Consider the following 25738-nt stretch of genomic DNA (forward strand, 5'->3'; position numbering starts at 1 on the left):
AGCCAAATACATCCTCATTATTTAGAATACTTGGATGATTAATCACAAAAATCGTATATCTATATTCAATAGTTTATAGCTATCATGTTACAATGTGCGAAAGTTTCTTTTTCATTGGCTCTACAATCCGGTGTGGATGATGACCATCTGAATCACTAGTCGCTAAACCCACTCTGGAGGTATTTTGATTTTCGAGTAAATCACGAAAAACTGTTTTGTACATTTACAATAATGTTGATGCTAGTAGTGGTGACTAGTAGCTAGTAGCTAGTAGTGGTGATTTAAATATATGCTAAAAATCATGATTTGAATCGCGACGCCTGATTGGTCGGCTATGTAGAGCGGGTTTGGCGACTCAAGTCAATATTCATTTTGATTTTTTGACAAAATAGGGCGGAATTTAAAACTCGCACCTCGTTAGGCTGGTAGACCTATCGATATAGCACATACGTACATTCAAAACTAATTTTATTGAAAAATGACAAAGAGGTTTCGTAATAGTTTTTTTTTACGAGAAATGGATGTTAGCCACTTGCTCAACACATTAGGTTCATGCTTTGGGTCTGAACATACACAGAAAAAAACATGTGAATTTTGACAGACCCAGAAATCGAATCCCAGACCCTTAACTTACCAAGCGGATACGTAACCACTCGACCTTTGCGGTCGTGCCAATGTATAGATTATTAATTTCTCTATGGCTACTAATTCAATCACATTAAAAATGTTGTAAAATCACTATCAGGTGTTGGAATACGAAAAGTGTACAGTAAAAACAAAACAATGATTCGGTTGGTCGATGGTGTGCGTGCGGATGCGGAGCCGTACTAAATGCCTGGGAGTTGATGAGCGCGTATTTGCAGTTATTCGTACGTATTCATTCCACGAACCGAATCATTGCTTTGTTTTTACTGTACCTATATGATAGGTGGCTTAAGAATTTAAAAAATATATGTAATGTGGAAATTAATTAATGTTAAACATAATTGAATAAATAAATGATTTTTTTTTATTATACAATGTGTGAGCTCCATACGCGTCAGCTTATATAATGTCGTGGGTCTCAGGTTCGAACCCTGGGTCTAGAAAATACACATATTGTTTTTCAATTTGTGTTTGGGTCAGAGTCAGTGTTTGCTCTAAGCTGTGCGCGTTACCATGATCTTACTCCTTACTTCATTTATCGTTTGTCAATTTATGGCTACGGCCGTATGTTGTAGCTTAGCCACTGGGAAATGCCAATAGAAATGGCGTATTTCAAAAAAATTACTACCTTATTCTTAGGTCAATAATTATTATAAAGCAAACATTATTAATAGAATGTTTATCACATTTGAAAGGTCAAAGACATAGCTTATAATCAGTGTCTTTAAAAGTATCTTTAAATGTGTAAATCTTGCCCATTTTTTGAATAATAAAATGCCTAATTCTTGTCAAATTTGTGATCACAGAGATTATCAATATAATTTTCGATCAATTCAATTTTAATGTCGACTAAATTATACTGATGGTTTTATAAATGCGTTTAAAAATTAATAAATATAAAAAATTTTAACATCACTTCACATGGACGTACTGAAATATTACTATATTCTAAAACATTAGAACGAGAGGTTTAAAAGAATACTATTTTATGTAATAAAAATACTTTATGCAGTCATCAAATGTTTAAAATAAATATAAAGGATAATAAGGCTTAAAAATTATATAAATAGATTATCTACAACGTTTAAGGTATGTCCAGGATCATGCTTTGAAAATAGAATAAAAGCTCCATTTTGACGTACCATGTCCGAGCACGACGGAGCATGTCCCCCCTTAATACAAAACTCCACTCTGTGGCCGATCCTATTAGAATTGGGCATGGTCAAAAGAAAAAGAATACACAATTCTTTGGAATAGATTTAAAAAGTGTATTTACTGTGTGTTCATAGATATTAATTGTCTTACTATAAGCTGGACCGGCAAATTCAAATTCTGTTATTCCCATCATGATGGGGAATTCGGAGAAGTCTCCTAATTGCAGAAGCTTGGCCGGGTCATCTGTCAAAAATCTCTCTTGTCCAAAATCTGGTTCAATCACTGGACCCCATACCAAAATAGGATCACGGTTAAATTCCTGCAAGATGTTATTTTATTATTGTAAACAGTTTTTCTTAAATCTTGCCAGTTATTTTGTGAGATCCAAAAATTGAATTGGTGTGGTAGAATCATGGCTCCCACAAAGGGGGGGCTGACACGGCTCTAGCCTGATCAGGAGTAATTATGTCTCGACACTCGACAACTCCATAGGTGTATTGATAGTAGATGTAGGTATTCAAAAATACATTTTTTTTGTAAAAATAACTACCTACACTAAAATCTCTTAATTTTACAGTTGTCCTTGTCAAATCAAATTATTTTTATAGAATATAAAATAATTAAGTTATTATATAAATACGTTAACATGCAATTAAAAATATTTTGCTTAAGGTAGGCTTTAAATAATCGCCTAGTATGGAGTCTATGCCACTGAAAAAAATATTCAGGGTACATACAAAGAATTCGTTATAAGAATTAGCAATTTGTTCTGCAGGGGTTCTTCTGAGGCACGCCAGCATTTCTTTTGTGGGAGTAGTCGGACATCCTACAAATACGGCTTGTTTGTCAGCCAAGTTACGCTGATCGTTTCCCACCTCCCAGTTCCCGCCCATTGCTCCACTCATAGCGATTACTTTGTGGAATAAACCTGAGAAATTAAAACAAAATCATTATTAATGACCGGTTGAAAATAGTATTTGTGGCAGATGTGTCGAATTTTAACAATTGGTTTGTCACCAAAAAAGATAGTTTTTAGTGGTGAAATGTATGCACCTAGACTCCGATTTCTATAAGCTGGCGTACACGTCATCGCGTCGCATTGAAAATGGAGTTGGCGGGAGGCAGACGTAATGCAGTGTTAAGATGATGAAGCGGGGGGAATTTAGGAATTTAGTTCCACTAGTTCATAAAAGAACCGTGATGACGTGTACGCCAGCTTATATAAATCGGTCTCTATATCAGTGGCGTAGGGTGGAGGTAGGCTGTTAAGATCCAACATAAATAGTGCACACTCAACTTTGTCAGTCAAACGTATTCGTTTTCATTTGACGACTACAATTTGTAGATAGTGTTAGTTAGTTTTTAAAATTTAATCAAACCTTGCGTAAACCAAGCCATAATAGATAATAGTCCAAAAATATTCATCTATCTATAAATTATCTAAAATTTTGCCATTAAGTCATAAATAATCTTAGATATTAAAGAATATTTTTTATCTATTATGGTTTGGTTAGGCAAGGCTTAATGAATTAAAAAAAACTAACCAACACCATCTGTAATATGTATTCTTAATATAATTAAAACAAATAAGTACGACTGAAAAAGTGTGCACTATTTTTGACCCATATCACACGTAAACTATTATAGTTTGGTTTAGGCAGGGTTTAATTGAATGTTGTAAACTAATCAGCACCATCTGCAAATTGTATTCTTAGTTCAATGAAAACCAATAAATATGACTAACAAAAATAAGTGTGCACTATTTATGTCGACTCTTAACAGCCTATCTCCATTCCTCACCATTGACTTACATACAGGTAACCTCTGTCGGCATTTATTATTAATATAGGTGTGTTTATTTTTATTCAAAATATCGCTATGCCTATAACATAAAAAATAATGATACTCATATTGAAAGCATATTTTTTTGTATATTATAGAAAAATAATGTGAGAAACATATATGACATCAAGTATGTATCACTTTTTATCAGAGGTTAAAATTTCCCTTTTCCACTTTCCACTGTTTCCACAAAAAGAGAAATTTATCAGAATCTGGGAACACTTCACTGATGTTTGGTGAGAGAATCTGTAAATGTAAATGTAGAAGAAGGAAGGATGGTGAGAAAAATAAATCTACGATACCTCTCGTCATGGGTGATATCAAATGAAGAATGACGCTCATGGAGCCTGCGCTGTACCCCCAAATTGTGACATTATCCGGGTCACCACCAAAGGCAGCGATGTTTTGTTTTACCCATTTCAATGCCGCCGCCTGATCCTTTAAGCCATTATTTCCAGGGGCTTCTTCATCTCCAGTACTGATGAAACCTGAGTAATAAATCTGTGAGGTTCAACGGAAGGCAAAGTTATGTCTGCCTAGTAGGAACGCAAAACTGGATGATACTGAACAGTTTAGGTAAACGAAAATTGAACTTATGTTTTAAACATAACAGATTGCAGATTTTTTTTACGGTGATCAAACACACATTAAAAAAAGGGGAATATATTATATCTGAACAATTCAATAGACTGTTCTCACAAAGCGCTGAAAACATTTAAAAAGATGTTCGTCACATTGGAAATGGACGATCTTCACAAATTAACTACAACTTTACTGTCAAATAATCGATTTGTACTATCTGATCTTTACGTATTAATATACTATTGTAATTAATTATTCGCAAATGAATACAAACACTATGAAAAATAGATTTAATGATTTTAAACAATATGTTGGCTTTTAAACAATATTTACAAAAATATTAAGTTTTTTGTAAATAAATGGCAATACCTATTAATTACAGTCCACTTACCTAACGATCCTAGTCGATAATTTATCGGTACAAGGACAATATCCTGATCAAGAAAATATTCAGGTCCTGAGTATAAACTTTGCCCTGACACAGTATAAAACCCTCCAGCATGGAGATATACTATTACAGGTTTTTTCTTATCGTGACGTGTTTTAGGAATGCTTGTTGTGTAAACATTTAGACGGAGGCAGTCTTCAGATAAACCAGTTTCTGTTTTTTTTTGAAAACAGGCAGGGCCTTCATTTCTGGCATCAAACGTACCATTGTAACTGTTTATCAGTACAGGAGCCTGCAAGATTTAACGAGGAGATAGAAACATTAAGGTAAAACAGGTAATAAAAACGTTGTAGTAGTTTTAGTAAATTCTTGGTAAAATTTACTACAAAATTAAATCTGAGTGTTTGTCCATTTTTTTCTCATTTTAAATCTGTCTTCGATGGGTTAAGGTTAGTACCATAAAAGAGTATTATAGTAAACTTAATATTGAGAATAAAACCATATTAATGGTACATCAGATGTCTGTGGTTCAACGTTTTTTTTTTTTTTTTAATATTATTTTGTTAACACGTGCATACTTCTATTACTATCTTACTTATTATTCTTACTATCTTTAATTTTAATAATAAATAAAATCAGATAAAGGCTGTGCTTATTATATGTGATAAGGATCGATTAAGATTTTAGAAATGTTAGTTGGTTGTTGTCTGGCAGATCAATTGTGTGATAAAGTCCGATTCACATTGATATCAGTTTTAGGAATTTACATATTTATTGTGCAATTGAATGTGCAATGTCGAATTTTACTTAACAATAATTAGTACTTCTTCTAAAGATTTTATCTTCTTATTAATATTGCATAAATATTTTTAGAATATCGCAGAACTATCATTCTGCAATTAATACCATACACCAGGCATGTCCAACACGTCGATCGTGGGGTAGTTTGGGTCTTTCACACCATAGGTCATGAGTCAATTGAGTCGGAAAAATATAAGTCACGCTATAGACTCTTTGCAAAGTAGGATAATAGTTTGACGAGTGTAATGAATATCCAAAAGAAGACCAAAATTTATTACTGGGAAATTGAATTAGTGGGTATCTAGGTAATAAGGTTTTTACCCTTTCTTCGTGTATTAACTTATAATCTTTTTTTTTATTGTATTAATAAATAATAATAGTACAAAACTTAAATCAATTAGAATTTAAATTCAAACTCCATCAAGTACCCTCGGTCGATAGTATTGATCAGACAAAGTTTATGATGATACATAATAGGCACAATAATAGGTAATTTTCAAAACGCTATCGATATAAAACAGTCCAGCTCCAAAAGAAGCAATAGTGGGAAAATAAATGTAGGTATAATTCAATATTATGTACTGATTTTATATTGATTTATTTACCCTTGTACACCACTGTAATGAGAGATAAATACTCTCGCAGCAGGGTGCAGTTTCAAAAAAAGGCGTTTATGAATCTCCTTGAAAACTGTGTTTTCTCTGTCCAGATGTTTGGACAGCATCGTCGATATATCGCCGTAAACGAAACGCAAACAAAACGCATTCGACCTGTAAACGACGTTTGGCGGATGAATCCGAAACTTCGCTTTGCCGTGTGCGCGCAGCCTAAGTGTTCTTATAGACCAGTGATGGCGAACCTATATGTAGAAAAAAATATGCTTCTATCTACAAAATATCTAGAATTATTTATGCATTAATGGCATCATTTTAGATATTTCATAGATAAATGAATATTTTTTGTCTATTATCTATTATGCCTTGGTTTACGCTGTGTTCAATCGAATTTTAAAAACTAACCAACACTATCTGCAATTTGAAGTCTTAATTCAATGAAAACAAATACATATGATTGACAAAGTTTAGTGTGCACTATTTATGTCAGATCTTCATAGTCTACCTCCACCCATCGCCACTGGTGTGTCTATAATTATTATACTATAGCACGTAACTAGATAGGAAAACATTAAGTTGTATTGGTACCTTGAATCGCAAATCACCAATTGGAGCTTGGGCATATGGAATTCCTCGGAAAGCGTAGATTGTCTTTCCAAGATTTGTTGTCATACTGGAGCTTCCTTGTATTTGACCTAACACCGTTGATACAACAGGATCATTTTCAGCGTTGCAATCAGCAATCAACAGTGAAAATAATATTTGTAAAATAAACACTAATATATAATTCATTTTGAATGAGTCACCTTGCTACTTGAGCACTCAGACTAAATGAGTTTATCTGTCTACTAGTCTCTGTTTATAAAAGAAAAAAACATTCCGATACAGGGTAATCATAGAAAAATAGATAAGTAAACATATATTTTGAATTTATTTTCATATATCTTATATAAAATAAAATATAGATATGAGCGATCTAGAAACACTAACAGCAGATTCCATTTTTGAAAAACAATGGCAAATCAATAAAAAAATATCTTATTTCTCTTTTTTAAATATACCTAACTTCTAATAAAGTATTATCAAATGATATATTATATTATTAGCATACAAACATATTTAATTTTTTTTTCAGACATTTCGGTTCTTGTCTGTTTAGTGGATGCCAGCGACAAACAAATTTTGAAAATAGCCGATATACTGGATTATTTGTTAGGTTATCATTCTTGAATTCATCAATTTTGCCAAAATCTGCAATGAAAATTGCCGCTGTTCCCGCCGTTCATTAAATCTCTTTGGATATTGATATATTCCACATGCGTGTATTCAATTTAGGGACATCATTGTTCTTAAATTAGGGTAGGGGTTTTTCACAAAAACCGATTGCGCTTCAGATATCCTTCTAGTTAATTTCGTCATAATTAGATAGGACACCTGTGGTTCAATTGATAAACATATTGGAGCGAATACAATATAATACGAGGGTGGGTCAATAAGTCCTTAGAAAAGCCGACAGGTGGCGCGACTAGTACTGTAAGCGGTTTGTTTTCATGCAGCGGCACTACCGATTCAGTATGCTGCGAAGTTTCAATCAGATTGGTCGGGTTGTTGTGTGTTTCTCGTACATTTAAAAAAAAAATTTGCTTGTTTACAAAAATGGAGAAAATTGAGTTTAGAGCTGTTATTAAACATTTTAATATAAAAGGGTTAACAGCAAAGGAAATAAAAAATGAGTTGGATTTAGTTCACGGCACATCTGCTCCTTCACTTGCAACTATTTATAACTGGTTAAATGAATTTAAACGTGGTCGTACATCAACAAAGGATGAACCACGCTCAGGACGTCCTGTAGAGGTGACTACACCAGAAATGATCAATAAAATCCACGATATGGTGTTAAGTGACCGAAGATTAAAGTTGAGTGAGATAATTGAGGTTACAGGGATCTCAAAAGGTAGCGTCATTTCTATTTTACATGACAAATTGGGCATGAAAAAAATTTCTGCAAGATGGGTGCCGCGTTTGCTCACAGTCGACAATAAACGCAATAGGGTGGTGGCCTCTAAAGCCCTGTTGTCGCTCATGCAACGCAATCCGGATGAATTTTTTCGTCGCTTTGTGACTGTAGATGAAACATGGATACACCACTATACTCCCGAGACGAAAGAACAGTCAAAGCAGTGGATTGCGAAAGGCGAACCATGTCCAAAGAAGGCGAAAACCGTAAAATCAGCTGGTAAGGTTATGGCTACTGTATTTTGGGATGCACGTGGAATTATTTTCGTTGACTATTTGGAAAAAGGAAAAACAATAACAGGGGATTATTATGCATCTTTATTGGACCAGCTAAAAAACAAAATTGAAGAAAAACGGCCTCATTTAAACAGGAAAAAAATCCTCTTTCATCAGGACAATGCCCGTGTTCACACATGTTTACGATCAATGGCTAAAATTGAAGAATTGAAGTTCGAATTGGTCGACCACCCACCGTATTCGCCAGATTTAGCCCCCAGTGACTTTTTCCTTTTCCCAAACTTAAAAAAATGGCTAAGTGGACAACGTTTTTTTTCAAATGAAGAAGTCATCGATCGGACAAATGCTTATTTTGAGGACCTTCCGAAAACTTATTTTTCTGACGGTTTAAAAAAAATTGAGAAACGTCTAACCAAGTGTATTGAGCTCCAAGGAGATTATGTTGAGAAATAAAAAAATAAAATAAAAAAAAAAACTGTTTTAATGCTTTTCTCTAAGGAATTATTGACCCACCCTCGTATGTGGGTGATTTTTGTGATTTATGAAAAAATAGTTTATTGTGGGTATACCTATTATATTATTGGGAAATGCAATTGAATTTAAATATATTATAAATATATTTCGCTATTTACGATGGCGGACCGGCTTAAGCATCAGTCTATAACGTCGTGGGTCCCAGGATCAAATCCTGGGTCTGGCAAATACACATATTTTTCAATTAGTGTTTGGAGTCAGAGTATGGACCTAATAGGTTAAGCAAGTGCCTAACATACATTTCTCATGAAAACAAAATATGTTAATACAGACCTCCACTCTGTGTAGGCGCCCATATGGTCCTATTAGGATCGAACATGCTCGAAAGAAAAAAAAAATGATTTACCAATATCGGGATTTTGGAAATTTTCTGGAGACAGTGTAATGATAGATTTATGAAGTTTTTTGTTTGACCTGTAAAATTTTATTAGGAGTTAGCGGTTTTATATTCTTAGCCAGAATCATCTCATTTTATATATTACTTACTCTATGTCTCAAATGTATTCCAATATAATGTATATGCATAGTTTATTTAGTGTGACACATACAGACACAATGTCTACAATATGCGGAATAAATAAAAGGGGAATTACCTTATACTTTGGCAACACAAAATAATACATCATTTCTCAGAATATTGACTGTTATTTATGTACATAAAAAAGATAAATATTCTGTTCACTATTTGAGACAGACAGGCAGAGGCGGCTCGATGACTTTGTAGGTGGTGGAGTCTAGCCATTAATTATTAAATATACATACCTACCTACTTTCTCATATTATACAATATTATGTACCAAACTACTTATAATAGTATGAGTAATTTTTCAGAATTAATATTATGTTTATTTAAGTCATTAAGTATATTTTAATAACAGCTAAAAAGCGTGCTGGAAAATATTAACTTAATTACATAATACAGTCATTCATGATTATTAATATTGTATTTTTGCACATACGCATAACAAGGTTCGCCATAGTAGGGCTAGTTGTACAGTTTATAATTTTGTACTTTTATCTAACGGGGGAGAAAGAGAAAGTACGATTTAGTGAGAAAGAAAAAGAAATCATCAGGATGGTAAATCTATAATTTAAAAATAAACGGTACAATTTTTGGTAGGTATATCAAATTAACATTATGTAGAAATTCAGTACATTTATTATATTGTCAAAATGTACACAATAAATGATATGTAAAATGATAATAATATAACACATAACCGCTTAGAGGCAGGGCGGGATATTTAAAAGTTTTTGCATCCAATTAAATAATAATTAAGAAAAGTAAATAACCGTTTTTAGGAAGATTAATACATACAGACCTGACTATAAGATTATATTGAATATTTAATTAAATATATTGTTAATATTTGCATAAGTACAAAATTCAAACCAATATCCAATCCCGAATGTCTTCGGTTCATAATTCCTTTTTAATGTAAAATCTTAAATTTCAGTCATTACATAATTATTTATTATTCCCTGTTGTGTTTTGAGATGAATACAATGGAAAAAGTTCATCCCAAACATTGTATCTATCGCAGTATAGGCAATTTTTGATCTGCAGCTCACTGTTAATGTCCACATAAGCTCTATCTTTTCCATAACTTGGCCAAGTTACATTATTGAGCAGAGCAGATTTCTGTGGTGTCGGATTTCTGGAACGACAAAATCGATTTACTTTGAAACTGTGCCTGCGATCAGGAATCGAGCATGCTCTTGTCAACTATTGTGTTGGAATTATGGTCCATTGTTCAAGATGTCAGTAGATTAAATTAAAATTACTGAATTCACTTGAACCTATGATATGGAAATAGAATAACAAACAAAAAAAGAACAATACATACCCGTGTGCGGCAAAATCTGCCCACATTTTTGTCAATTTTGTAACCATCGGGTAATCGGGATCTGTCACTGGAAATCTTGGGTAATTTATGCTTTTGTAAAAGAGATATATTAATTCATCTTCATGGATAGCACCTAAAAATATAATAGAAAGAATACCATTTCATATTGTCGGCAACTATATTTATTTACTATAACCTTCTTTGACTGTGTCCACCCCTTAGTTGGAGCGTATGGACAGTATATGGTGCCTGCAGGAATCTCTGTCGATCGCCAGTCTTCTTGCGTCATTCCAGGTTATATCCGCCATATACATTACAGATAGTATTTAGTGGCCTTCCAGGATGACAAAATCCGGTTGGCTTAAAGAACAGGTAAGCTGGGTTGAAATTCTTTTCAGGCGTCCGCAGATTTGACATTATAAAATCATCGTCAATTTTAAAACAGATGAAAAATTCATCTAAACTTTGCAATTCTAGGCAAAACCTTTACAAAACAAATTATATGGAATCGTAAGTAATTTTTAAAGATATTTACAATGTAATTAATACGATTTCTATATACTATTTGACAGGACGTATACAAAAGTAACGGTTATTCATGACAAACATCTCAACCAGTGGAACTATTAGCGGGTTCGAACATGGGTTGAATAGAGATATCGTGGATACAATCATGTTTTAGAACAGTATTTCTCAATCGGTGATCCACAGAGATTTTCTGGTGGTCCAGGAATTTTTGGCATCCAAATGACCATGTTAAAAATTCTAATAAAATCTTCAAAACCTGTGCACCTGCAAGTGTTTTTGCATTGTGTTTTTGTTATATTAAAATAGATTATTGGTTTTATCATTATTATTATATATATAATAGATATTATTATACGTAATGTACTATATAAATAATATTTTTTATTTCTGCGTTAGCAGTAAAACGTTTTTCCTATTTTCAGTGGTCCGCAGGTGTAAAAAGGATGATTATTTAGAACACTTGCGGTAGATTTGAATAAAGCTGCTGATTTCTGTAGTTTAAACCAAAATATACAGTAAAAAAATGTTATTTTTTAATTTCATTTTTAACAAATCGACTGAAATAGTTTTGCCTGAACACCACAAATTAATGCTACCCGACATATTGTCAGTAATAATATATCCTTATTTTCACATTTGATAGTAAACTTTTAATGACCACTTACCTAAAGGTGTGCGTTCGCTTTGATTTCCCCCTGGTAGATAAAAGTGACTTAATCGTCCTTTATAGCTAAACCTGTAGTAATACACATGATTTCTATTGCTTTTGGCGAGTAAATCGGCACATCGATGTGAAGCGTAACCAATTACTCCATCAGCATAAAGGTTGACCATTGCTGTTATAGATTCGTTGTTGTTTTGAATATCCTGAGACTTCAAATAATAGTCTTTTAACTTTTTACTGATGTTTTTTGATCTTGAAGTATTTCTCTCGTAGAGAAATGCGATCGGTGCTATTGTCTCCCAATTTTGATTCATTGAGTTTCTGTTTGTTTCATTCAATACAATCTCTGTAGAAGAAGAAAAGAAAAAATATTATAATTGACTAGTGAGTGTTGTCATCAATAAAAGAAATAGTGAAATAAAAAATAGGCGGGATTATGTATTTAAAATCTGTTAATACAAACCTCCACATTGTGGAGGCCCATATGTTCCTATTAGGATCGGACATGGTCGAAAGAAAGAAGAATGTATTTATACGTCAACCGTCATTCTTGCCAAAGTGAGTGGATCAACACGATGGGTCTAGGACGATTCGGCACCGGGACAACTGGGCGCCACGCATCGAATGAAATTCGAAAATTAATAGACCTTCGTGAATTATAGGTACTTTTAAAATACATATTTAATATTATTATTTATATTTAAATTATTAAATTATTATTTAATACTTGGTGAGAATTTAAATATGCACACGTAAATAATGATCTAAATTATGCATACTGTGTAGGTTCCAATGAGAAAAGAGTTCTTTTATTTCTATATAAAGCCTCAGGCATAATAATTCTCAATCCGCAATAAAAAACATTATGTTAAGAGCAAAATGAATTAAAACTACTAAGTAGTAGATAAATTCCTTGTCTACTTTCTGTATAACAAATGTTTATTTATTTCATTCGACAGTGCGGCGCCCAATTGTCCTGATGTCCAGTTGATAGATTCCATAAGATAGATTTGAAAAGAGCAAGAATTGAGATGGCATATAGTTGCTAGACCAGGGGGGGGCAAACTGCGGCCCGCGGGCCGCATGTGGCCCGCCGGGTATTTTTTTGCGGCCCGCCATCATTAATTGTACTTCTGATTACGAATAACTTTTTTATAATTTTTTAAGAAATATTGACAATAGATTAAAATTTGAAGAATTTGTTGTTTCGTAAATGTGTTATCTCAGTAGGTACGTCTTCCTTGCGTCTCGTCTCACACTATGTAACCAATATTTTCGACGTTGAACATCGTGACATATTTAAATACTTTTAACTCCGCGTTGCAAGGAAAAAAAATATATGCCCATGATATGGTAAAAAGTTTGATTGGATTTCAATTAAAACTCAAGTTAATCCTTCGACAAATATCGAATAACAACGTGGACCACTTTCCAACTTTGAAGTTGCTGAATGTACCAGAATATAAATTTGAATAATATGGTAAAATTATTAAAGCTCTGAATGACGATTTTTCACAAAGATTTGGTGACTTCCAAAAAATTGAGACAAGTTTAGCAATAGTACGCAATCCATTTTCAATAGATATTGATAGTGTACCGCATGGCCCCCACAAGGGGGGAGCTGACAGGGCTCTAGCCTAGGGGCCCGGGCTCAGGGGGGGCCCAGCGTGACGGGTCGACCAGATAAATGAGATAAACACACATCTTAATTTTGCTCTAATAGCAAAAAAAAGTCGCCTGCGGCGCTAGCTTACTTCTAACTTATTACCATTTTAAAACATATAGTTGTTGGGACGTGTTGAGAAATACTGTGTTAAAAAATCGCTAAATTACACTGACTGCCTTTAACCATAGCGATAGGTAGGGGGCCCGCCCAAGACCCTGGCTTCGGGGCCCGCGTCAAGATGTGGGGGGCATGGTGTACCGACAGAGCTACAACTGAAGATTATTGATCTGCAGTGTGACACTGATTTAAGAGAATTGCATCGTCTTGAAGAAATCTCCAAATTTTACAAAGCCCTTAATTCAGACAAATTCGACCAACTTAAAGATTATGCAAGAAAAATGTTCGTTATTTTTGGATCAACCTATATATGTGAACAAACATTTTCGATCATGAACCTCAATAAAAATTCTTTACGATCAAATATCTCCGATGCCCATTTACAAGCAGTTTTGAGAATATCAACTACAAAATTAATACCTGAATTTAAAAAATGTTAAAAAAAACAGTTTCGTTCTTCTAATTAATTTTTTTGTAATGTTTATTTTTCGTGATAATAAATAGTGTATATCTAAAAATGGTATTTTACTTGCGGCCCGCCACTCATTTTGAATTCTTGAATTTGGCCCTCCATCCAAAAAGTTTGCCCCCCCCTGTGCTAGACACACAAAAACTTTCTAGAGACAGCCATTGATACAATATATTGCTTGGATTAAGCAGGGTTTATTTGAATTTTAAAAACTAACAAACACTATCTACACATTGTAATCTTAGTTCAATGAAAACAAATAAGTTTGACTGACAAACTTTGGTGTACACTGTTTATGTCGGATCTTAATAGCTCACCGCCCCTTCGCAACTACTACACGTATATTTAATTTGTGTTCCTTTAGATATCAATTGTATCTTACCATAGGCCGAATCGGCAAATTCAAACTCTGTAATCCCTATCATGATGGGGATGTCGGAGAAGTCTTCAAACTGCAGAAGCTTGGCAGGATCATCCGTCAAAAATCTCTCTTGCCCAAAGTCTGCTTCGATTACAGGACTCCATACCAAAATAGGATCGTAGCTAAATTCCTGCAAGATGTAATTTTAATATTTATGATCGTGTTGCTCGTATTTTAAGTGGTACTACGTTTTAGAAAATAGACACCTCGAATGTTCAAAGTCTATGATGTATATTGTGTATTGTGCAAGTAGCATAATTTTTTCTATGTTTAAATGAAGGATTTTTAGAAAAAAAATCGGTGTGTGTACTTATGTAAGCACGTTAGAAGTTATACTTCTTTGGCGTAACAAAACAAAAACAAAAGTTGTGATAACCTAGATTCTTCGACTAGCTCTTAATTATCTTGTTAAATTACACACTCAAGAAAAAGGACCGCTTATTGGAACGCCGTTGGTTTATTTCTATACACTTTAACTTATATTACTAAATTATATAATTATTTATCGTTGTTTTTATTTTTAAAGTAACAACTGCCACTATGACGTTTAATAGTTTGTTTACGTAAGGAATTGCAAATGGCCGACAATAATAAATTCGCTGCCTAGGCAAAGGAATAATTCTAAACTATAATAATATACTGTATAACCGTCACCATTGGAGTATCATACTGTGGCATAATGGTAGTGCGTTGGTATGTAATGGTAACCATACAATCGGTGGTTCGAATCCAATCGAGTGCGTTTATTTTTGTGTAAAAATAAATTATGTGTTACATGTCACACGCCAAAAATACACTCTGATCTGATTTTCCAAACGCGCCTAAAGAAGTATAACTTCAAAAATATTTTGGGTCCAGTGTTGAGGAAATTTTAGGGTCACACTACGTCTTGAAATAAAGTAACGGAATGCCAAGACCATGTGCTCAAGATGCTATGGTATATTATATTAACGTACGTAGAAAAAAATATTTAAGGTTCTTACAAAGAAGTCATCAAAAGTGTTAGCAATTTGCTCCGCAGAAATTCTTCTGAGGCATGCCAGCATTTCTTTTGTGGGAGTAGTCGGACATCCAACGAGTACGGCTTGCTTGTTGGCCAAGTTACGCTGATCATGTGCCATCTGCCAGTTTCCGCCCACTGCTCCACTCATAGCGATTACTTTGTGGAATAAACCTGAGAATTAAAAACAAAATCATTTAATAAATAATTTAATCCGATTACAACATAAGAATTGTATCACAATGTGAATACATGTCATGTATTCATTGATTTACCACATAGGATAGGCTTTAAGCTGAATTCACAAATGTTTGAGGCGTACGTCTTTGTTGAAATTTAGTAAGAGAATCGTGACTGTTCATTGGTCGTGATATTGGTATTTGGTGGTATTCAGCCAATGAGTTGTCGGTTGGTTGGTATGGAACAGTTTGTAGTAAATGTGATTTTATAATGCTGCGTTTATGAAAACTCCCCCTTGTGTGCTGATCATGGCCCCCATAAAGGGGGGGGGCGAACAGGGCTCTAGCCTGGGGGCCCGGCGTGGTGGGTCGACCAGATATGTGGATTAACACAAATCCAAATTTGCTATAATAGTAATAAAGGGGGCTGCGGCGCTATGTTCATTCATGAATATTAACATTAAAAAAACATAATTGTACGATGCAATTTTTGATTATTGTGTGTAAATACTTGACAACTCAGTAATTCAAGTGGCTAAAAATACACTAAATACCCCATTTTACCCATTTGGAAAACGCTACTTGAAAGCATCACACTTTCTTTAAGCTTAACGATAGGTAGGAAGACATGCCAAAGATCCTGGCCTGGGGGCCCGCTTCAGAATGTAGGGGCTATTGTGCTGATGCATGTAAGTCCAAACTGAACATGGACTCCATACGATTTCCGTTTGTAAGGGCCATATCCCCCAGTTTGAGATTTAATGATAAACCATAGATATATGCTTCATTTGGGAAAAGAGAGTGAGAAAAATTAATACATGATACCTCTTGTCATTGGTGATATCAAATGAAAAATGGTGCTCATGGCACCTGCACTGTATCCCATAATTGTGACATTATCTGGATCCCCACCAAAGGCAGCGATGTTTTGTTTTACCCATTTCAATGCTGCCACCTGGTCCTTCAAGCCATTGTTTCCAGGGGCTTCCTTATCTCCGGTACTGAGAAAACCTGAATAATAAATGTGTGATGAATAGATTGAAAAATGATATTACTACTCTCTGCATCATCCATCTTTCAAATATTCAAAGAATCACTTCTCGTGATTCTATTTGTATTGGGAGATACAAATACAAATTTATTTTGTAATCTTGATAATGGCATTCACAATGGCTGAGCGAATTACGCGTCAGCTTATAATGTCGTGGGTGCAAGGTTCGAACCCTGGCAAATACACATATTGTTTTTCAATTTGTGTTTGGAGCCAGAGCATGGACCTAATTGGTTGACCAAGTGGCTAACAAGGTCCATATGATCTTATCAGGATCGGACATGGTCAAAAGATAGAAAAAGATAATGGTGTTACAATCCAAAGAGGCATTGACTAAAAGAATGTGTTATTTTATACTATTTGTAAAATAGAATATTGTGACCATGGCCCCTACAAGGGGGGGGGCTGACAGGGCTCTAGCCTGGGAGCCCGGGCTTAGGAGGGGCCTGGCGAGGCCAGTCGATCAGATAAGTGAGATAAACACGCAGCACAAATTTTCTTTAAAAGTTTCCTATTTTCCTAGCCATTTTCCTTCGATAATGATATTACTTAAAATTATATGGTTATACGATACAATTTCTAATTATGTATTGACACTCGACAACTCCTTAATTCAAATGGATGTATTAAAATATACAACAAAATACACTAAATATACACATTAATTTTACCGCGTACACTATTTGGAAAACGCTACTGTAGAGCATCACACTGCCTTTATCCTTAAAGATAAGTAGGGGCCCGCCAAAGATGCATGGCATGAGGGCCCGGTTCAGGATGTGGGAGCCATGATTGTGACCATATCAAAATTAGATTCAATATAAATAAAAGGGATTTCTAATTATAGACATTTAAATTTTTTACGAAAAATTAATGTTTTTTAAAATAAATATAAAATACATTGAAGCTATGAATTATGTATTGCAAAATATTTTCGCTGCATTAGAGAAAATTTAATTTTAATGATAAATATAACCATAAAATAGTAATGTAATAAGATGGGATTCCCATTTTATAAAAAAAAAGTTTATCTTTCACTTTAAATAAAAAAAATATTTTTTAATTTATTAATTAAGCTGGCGTTTTGAGATATCCAGGGTTCCAGCGGCTAGCTCAAGTGTTGATCGAACCCCGAATTCACAAAAAAAAGTTAAACGATTGGAGTGGAAATAAAACAAGGTCTTTCGTTTTTTTTGATTTTTAGTTTCACAAATTTATATCTGGGTTTTTACAATTATAGTCGCAGGTCCGTACATATTGGAAAAGGGACGCTTACTAACTTTTTTTTCTCTTTTTAAATTCCCCGTACCCACGCCGACCAGCAAAAAGGACTCTCGTGATTGGCCAAATTTTATCGCGTGATTCTTTTGATTTGACGAATCACGAGGACCACCTCGGCGCAGGCGCGCGGAGATTTTAACGTTGCCAGCAAAATTTATTAGATTTAAATACTTATATTAAATTTTATACATTATATTTAGTCTTAAAATTATCTCTTTCATCCATCATCATTTATACTTTTTAAATCAAATAAAAGTTATCTTAATTACACCTCCGCCCAGTATATGATTTTCACACACCGGACGAAGGCCTTTACTTATGAATAAAGAAAAAAATTACGTAGTTGAGCAAGGAATCAGATTAGATGTTTTATGAAGCCGTTTCTAGAGGTCAGGGTTACGTTTCGACTTATGACTACTAAATGATTATTTTACATCGAGAGAAGCCCGCCTGTAACAGGGGTGTATCAGTTTACGTGGTAGAACTCCATTATAATGGTTTTGAAACAAGATTATTTTTGTTAATTCTATTTTAATCAAGTCATTTACGTTGTCTCGAATTGCAGGGTTCGTATTTTTCTACAAGGTGCCTTATGTAGGCAGAGCATTCACCTTAATATTAATTCAACATTCTTAAATTTTGTGTATTTTCAGTATTGAATAAAAAAAATTCAACTTACCTAGTGATGCTAGGCGATAACTTATTGGTACAAGGACAATATCCTGGTCAAGAAAGTATTCAGGTCCTGAGAAGAAACTTTGTCCTGACCCACCTAAAAACCCTCCTGGATGAATAAATACTATTATTGGTTTTTTCTTCTCGTGATGAGTTTTAGGAATGCTTGTCGTGTAAACGTTTAGACGGAGACAGTCTTCGGATAAGCCGATTTCAGTATATTCTTGAAAACAGGCAGGGCCCTCATTTCTGGCGTCAAACGTACCATTGTAACTGTTTATTAGTACTGGAGCCTGGAATAGTTAATGGGTATTCAGATAACATTTTATTAAAGAGTTTGGACTATAATATATTGATACATTTATTAACTTTATAAACTATAGAAAAATTAGTAGTCAATGCTTTCAACAGCATAGACAAGAATTGAGTCGCTTAATTGATGTTTGTTTGAGTTTCGAGTGAATTACAAACAACTTTTTTGTGCATTTACAAGTGTGTTGATGTTAGTAGTGGTGACGTTTGTATAGCGACTTAAATGTATGCTAAAAATCATGGTTTGAATCGTGACATCTGATTTGTCGGCTATGTAGAGCGGATTTAGTAACTTGTTATTTATCGTAAAACGATATGGCGACTAAAGACAATATTCATTTAAATTTTTTGACGAAACAGGGTGGAATTTAAAGCTCGCATCTTGATAGGTTGGTAGACCTATCGATATAGGATATCAAAACTAATTTTATTGAAAAATGGCCCAGAGCGGGTTTGGTGTCTTAAGTGACTGAATTCAGCTGTCAAAATTCAAAACCTAATACGGGACTTCAGAAAAAAATGTTCAGGAAAGCCAAAAAGTGTGTTTTTATGGATACCATAATTATCATTATCATAAAATAATATAATAAACATGTATTATTTATAGAATTTTAAATTTCCTATTGATATATAAAAAAAATGGTTTCTCAACGTTTGCAATGTTTTATGGAATTGACTAATTATCAATATGGCATACAATATACAAGAATTAATGGATTCCCAAATTGAAAACATAGTATGAACACAAATTTGATTCGAAATCTTGGTATTATTACCATTTTAGTAATTTCAAATGAATAATACATTTAGTAGGTAGGTCATTAGTAATATTATTTAATTCTAGAAGAAATTTCCAAGAAAACTGTATAATTAGCATGGGGAAATAAAAAACTGAAGAAATAAGCCACCTTAAAATTATTATTGAAATATATCGTCTCTGTTCTGGCAGAACACACTAACTGGAGAATACTAGTTTTGAGTAATTTGACTTTGAAGTTGTTAAAAAGTTTGAAATAATGGTCTATCATGTGAGTTTATTAAGTAATCGTAAAAAGGATGACTTTAAAATAAAGACTGTTTGTTTATTAAGAAGGTTTCCAGACGTTAAAGTTTGAAATAAGTAACATTTTGGTACTAACTCAATGTCATTTTTTCGAATTAGTGTCTTCTGCCAGAACAGTGACGATATTTGAGTTAAATTAACCTGATATCAATAAAAATATACTTTCAGATATTCAAAATACATAATTTTATTGCACTTATGTGTATTGTTACTTGTAAAAATGTGGATTTATTTCTCAATTTATGTTTATTGGTATTATAGAGAATGAAACAAAATTCTACTTACTTCAAATTACAGTGTAGTCGTAATCCAACAATAACCGTATAATCGAATATAAAAGAATGTCACAATCCAAAATTATAACCCAGCAAGTGTTGCGCCCTGCCCTTACTTGGTTTCGAAATAGTTTTTGTTAGATACTGCGTAATGATTTTGTAAGCTAGCAGTAAGGCGCAGTTGTTAGATTTTTAATGTTAAATATTTTAAGAAATCAAGCAATTAAAAGAAAATCCAGGCATGTGTATTAAGCCTCAATTACATTGAGCTTCTTTTACGAGCTGTTTATTGGCGAATTTACAATCTGCCTGTAAAGACGCCCAGTGTAATCATCGAATAAGCTAATAAGCAGGTTGTAAACACTCTACCGAGAAAAGTTGAAAGCCGGTTAACTTTATACCCTACACGCCGGCGTGTGGGCCTACTGCGTCTGAGCAGTAGAGCGCAGTACCAACCTCCCGGTAAAAAAACGAACTACGTTCCGTCAAAATAGTGGCTGGCTTGTGGCTTTTCAGCGAATGGAAAGTTTTGTGTGTAATCAACAAATCGCAGTAGCTGAACCGCCCGCTTTTAAATTCGCCAATAAACAGCTCGTAAAGAAGCTCAGTGTAATTGAGGCTTTACGAGACTGTGTAGGTAGGTATTTAAAAATTAAATAAAACTCATTTAATAAAAAAAAAATGTCCCTTGCTATGTTTTAAGTTTGGACAGCCGATGATGATAACTACTTTAGTTATTTTTTTGAATATTCTAAATAATTATAGTCATGCTCATTATTTTTTGTAACATTGGCAAGATACTTTTATTTCAGTGCAGCCTTACCAAATATTAAAAAAAAAACACAATAGTGTGATGTTTGCTACAAATGAATCAGCAAAGCAAAATTATTTGCTGCTCGTTTAATCAATAGCTGAAATATGTTACCTCCTTTTATGTTGCACTTTCATATTATTTACTCATCTCTATCGAGAAAGGCTTTTTAACGTTGGATGGAATTCTTAATGAGGGTTCGTCACATACATTGCTTGTCATTATTCTTTTCAAATAAATGTAGATATGCATTATTAAAATGTACATAAATTATAACATGTTTTTAAACAATCTCTTATGATTAGTCAGTTACCTACTGCTCCTATATAATTATATTTTTTTTAATATTCATAATGTATAAGTAGCATTGCAATTGACCCGTAGATTAGATTGTCTAATAATGGCCATTAAAAAATGCATTAATATAGCAATTATCATAATTAAGAGGCGTGTATTTTGAAAGTGAACTTATTCCACTTCAACAAATTTTTGGCTAAAGCCAAAAAACTGTTTACGGTGTTGATGTTACATATTATGCTTTTTGTATTGGAAAAAGTTACTTTTGTTACTAACGCCGATTATGAAGTTGATTTTTCTACTGGATTGAATGATATTTGGTTCTTCTATTCAAAAAATCAAAAAATACTTGTTCAAACTCATTTTCGTCAAGTAGAGGAATGTCTATAGTGAATTTTACAAAATGTAAATTCAAGACATGAAAAAAATAAAGAAATAGGTACCTACCTAACATTATTTACAATATTTATACAAAAATAGTGTAATTAGGAGAATAAATATAAAAATCATTTAAAAGTATATGGAAGAAGACCGAATCAGTTAAATAGAAAAAGGATATAAGAATTTAAAAGATAATGTCCACCCGAATCAATAGATAAGCCAGTATAAGTTATCAGTTGCGTGAGGGCGCCACACGCTAACATTTGACATATCATTCTGATACCAGATGGAAATCTCCCACAGGAGACTACCTCAAAGGGCGGACCGAACCATCATATTTCCCAAAATACCACAGCCTACGTCCACTCTTCGCGGTGATCGCAACCCTCGGCCGAGCGGAACCCGTCTCCTTGAAATTCAAATTAGTCAAACTCCCGCCAAAACAGACGCGGTCTATCAAAAACGGCCGCTCGCGCCGCCACTAGTCAATCCGTCGGTAAAACAGAGAGGTTCCCGACCGACGGATGAACATGACGCCGCCTGTCAGTTGAACGCGCGCAAAAAGCTCTCTCTTACATCAACCGCCGAACCAACAGCATCGACCGCAAAATCTCTTCTCGCCTTCGCTCGCCTCGGACGCGAAGCCAAGCCAGCATTCCGGACAGCCCGCCAAAAAGACCACATCTGACATCGGCAGATCGCCACGCTGCAAGCACTGACTCGCCTCGGATGCCAAGCAATCAATCAGCAGCCCAGCCGCGACACCACGTTGCAGCCCGCCAATTACCAACCGACCGCCAACGACGACAATAACCTGTATCGTATCTGTAACGACTACCCTGCAATACGATAAAATAAACCAGCCTTGACCAAATACCCCGTGCGTTTCTGTCCCCCACCCCCGCTTTGACCTTGACGTTATCACGGCCTGCCATCTCCGCTTCAGAGCGCGCAGAAGGCCGGTGATAAGTCAATACTTTTTACAGTGTGATAAGCTTAGTTCTAAATTCGAACACCGGACAATTTATGATGGTACATCTATAAGTAGTGAAATATATCAATATCCAAAGCAATTTGGTTGAACAGTCATTGCCATTCCAATTAGAATTACAAATAGCAGGTTAGTTCTGCACCTTGGGAGATCTAACAATCGATGCTCTCGATTTCTTTCCCTTTCGTAGTTCTCGGGGACACATACATCACACTCACTCGACATAAGTTAGAAAGTCAAATAAAGAAATACTTTTTTATGATTTTTAGTTGCTTACTGTTGTTGAATATAGTGTCAGTGTATATATTTCTTAAATAGATGGGAAAAAATTAAATTGAATTGTTACCTTGAAGCGTAAATCACCAACTGGAGCTTGGGCGTATGGAATTCCTCGGAAAGCGTAGATTGTCTTTCCAAGATTTGTTGTCGTATTGGAACTTCCTTTTATTTGACCTAACGCTGTTGATACGATAGTATCATTCTCAGCGTTAGATGGAATCAACAGTGAAAATGATATTTGCAAAATAAACAATAATATTTTCTTCATCTTGAGAGCAAGCTTGTTACTTGAGCACTCAGCTGTTACTGAACAAATGTATTAGACAGGTTTAGACATGTAAAAGAAAAAAACATTCTGATACAGGGTAGTCACAGAAAAAGACATAAATAAATATATATATTAATTTTTTGGGCGCCTAAATAGTATCTTCCAAAGTGACCTCCCATTGTGTCTTAAGCGTAGTGTTCAATCAATGTGTACTACCAACGTTCATGTATGCGTGTGAAACATGGACTCTTAATGTAAGAGAAATCCAAATATTATGAGTAGCATAACGTAGCATAGAAAAGTGCACATTGGGCATAACACTGAAAGATCACAAAAGAAACCAATGGATAAGAAAGCAGACAAGGGTACGCGGTGCTATATAGGTTGCTAAGCAGATGAAATGTCAATGGAATCGACATGTCGCTCGGCGAGTAGACAAACGCCATAATACAGTGGTACCCAAGGAGCACTAACTGCCCACAGGAACACCTTAAAACCTGCTGGATAGACGAATTCATAAAGTTCAGTGAAAAAATATATGAAATTACCAAATCCTGGATTCAATCCACAGACTTCATAAGTGACCACATTAAGCACAGGCAAAAAATATTCATAATATATAATACATAAAAATATAATACTATTTACTTATCTAAATGGATTCCAGAAGAGAACCTCAACCTGGCTTGCCTGTTCAAGCTAACCAGATTCCGGCGTCCTGAAAGGCTGCTAAATACTATGTATAGTGTATAAAACTGACCCACGGGATGCTGGTATGATCTGGAACGACGCAAGAAGACTCGCTAGTGACAGGGATTCTTGGAGGTGCCGCGTGGTGTCCATATGCTCTAACTAAGGAGCAGATATGGCCGAAGAAGAAGATATATCTAAAAAATATGTAGACACTAACAAACTTTCTGCACTCTGGATGAAGGGGAGAAATGTAGTAGAGAGGGGTGGTATTGTATGAGCAACTGATATTGTGGAAAGTTCATGTAGAACTAGTTTATTCAGATTAGAATAAAATGTTCACATCGGGCGTCAATAAAACACAGTATATCAAAAACCAATCGTGTCCCGTCCCGCACAAACTTTTTTGACAAGTGTGCGGATGTTGATTTAAAAATAATGGGGACTTTTCTGGTCACATTACACTGCAATGGATAATTAAATATTTTGGGTCAATGAATACTTAAACATACAAGTGCCAACCAACTGCATAACATCAACAACACGCAAATATATTATTTAATATGGAATACTCTCTGAATAGGTTGTAGAGTGATTAAGGAATCTTTTATCATATTTCATTGACCTTAAACCAATGACATTATTAATGGACAACGCACTCAATACAGTAGCTAGCAAGTAAATTCGCGCATAGCGACATTGGTACATGTATAGGTAGACGTCACGCAATTTCCATTATGCGATATCAGGCATCGGGAATTTATAGCAATATCACCTTTATTGTAATGGCGTTAGAACAGTGTTTCTAGTGTTAATGTTCATTTGAGCGAACCCGTTCGAACAAAACCATTCGGCAGACCCGACAAAATGCATCGGGAATTTATAGCAATATCACCTTTATTGTAATGGTGTTAGAACAGATTATGCCATTCGGCAGACCCGACAAAATAGTGAGTGTCATTTTTTTTCCAGATGCTTCGTCCATATAAATGTCGTTGCCTTAAACCCATACAAAAACATTGTCTACATCTATCTATATGGGGAACAAATAAAGGGGAATCACCTTATACCTTGGTAATACAAATAAGATATCATTTCTCAGAATGTCTACTGTTCTACCTTCATAAAAAATATTAGTATTCTGTTCACTATAGGCAATAATGATTCTTGTGTCAAGCTACCAATAATAATTATTATTATTTCATACAATAGGTTTGTATCTATATTCTATATTCAGTAAGCAAAGTGGTACATGAATGTAATACATTATTTTGACTTGATTTATCTATATGTCTGTCTGTAACACATGAGAAAAAATATGTAAATGCGTAGGAGAGTGTGAGACAGGGAGAAGACGTATTAAAAGAGGTAAGATGACAGAAAACATAAATGTAAATGCAAATTATGAATTTAAAAAATAAACTAACATGCAAATAAAGGAATTGTTTATTTTAATTGGGCTGAGAAAGAAAATATTTTCTAATTTGTGATAGATTGCAGGAAAGGAATAAATACAGAAGTATGGTATCAGATAGGAAACACGATTTTCAAAATGATATATCTCTGAAAATGTCAATAATATGTATCTATAAGAATATTATGCTCGATTCAAATTGAGACTTCGGGAGTAGATGATAAGTGTGTTAAGTTAGTGGAAAT

The 25738-nt window shown here is 34.3% G+C and overlaps 2 protein-coding genes across 2 annotated transcripts in view; both read right to left on the reverse strand.

Annotated features, from left to right (window-relative positions):
* The window catches only part of LOC147073755 (uncharacterized), a 75495-nt gene extending 68634 nt beyond the window's left edge, over window positions 1-6861 (reverse strand). The window contains 5 exon segments of the mRNA XM_085944676.1: window positions 1951-2119; window positions 2538-2728; window positions 3945-4130; window positions 4616-4904; window positions 6616-6861. Coding sequence (XP_085800802.1) covers window positions 1951-2119; window positions 2538-2728; window positions 3945-4130; window positions 4616-4904; window positions 6616-6819 — 1039 coding nt within the window. The 5' untranslated portion in view covers window positions 6820-6861.
* A 3022-nt stretch (window positions 6862-9883) lies between these two features.
* LOC147073757 (juvenile hormone esterase-like) lies at window positions 9884-23427 on the reverse strand. Its single transcript, XM_085944780.1, has 8 exons — window positions 23189-23427; window positions 18717-19005; window positions 16531-16716; window positions 15510-15700; window positions 14488-14656; window positions 11855-12199; window positions 10662-10794; window positions 9884-10472 (listed from the first exon to the last, which is right to left on the reverse strand). Exons 1-8 carry the CDS (start codon window positions 23387-23389, stop codon window positions 10283-10285), a joined length of 1704 nt encoding a protein of 567 aa, XP_085800906.1. The 5' UTR covers window positions 23390-23427; the 3' UTR covers window positions 9884-10282.
* Between the last annotated feature and the right edge of the window lie 2311 nt (window positions 23428-25738).

Source organism: Rhyacophila brunnea, unplaced genomic scaffold, assembly GCF_057557595.1.
Source record: "Rhyacophila brunnea isolate RB1 unplaced genomic scaffold, BYU_Rbru_1.0 scaffold_17, whole genome shotgun sequence".
NCBI lineage: Eukaryota > Metazoa > Arthropoda > Insecta > Trichoptera > Rhyacophilidae > Rhyacophila > Rhyacophila brunnea.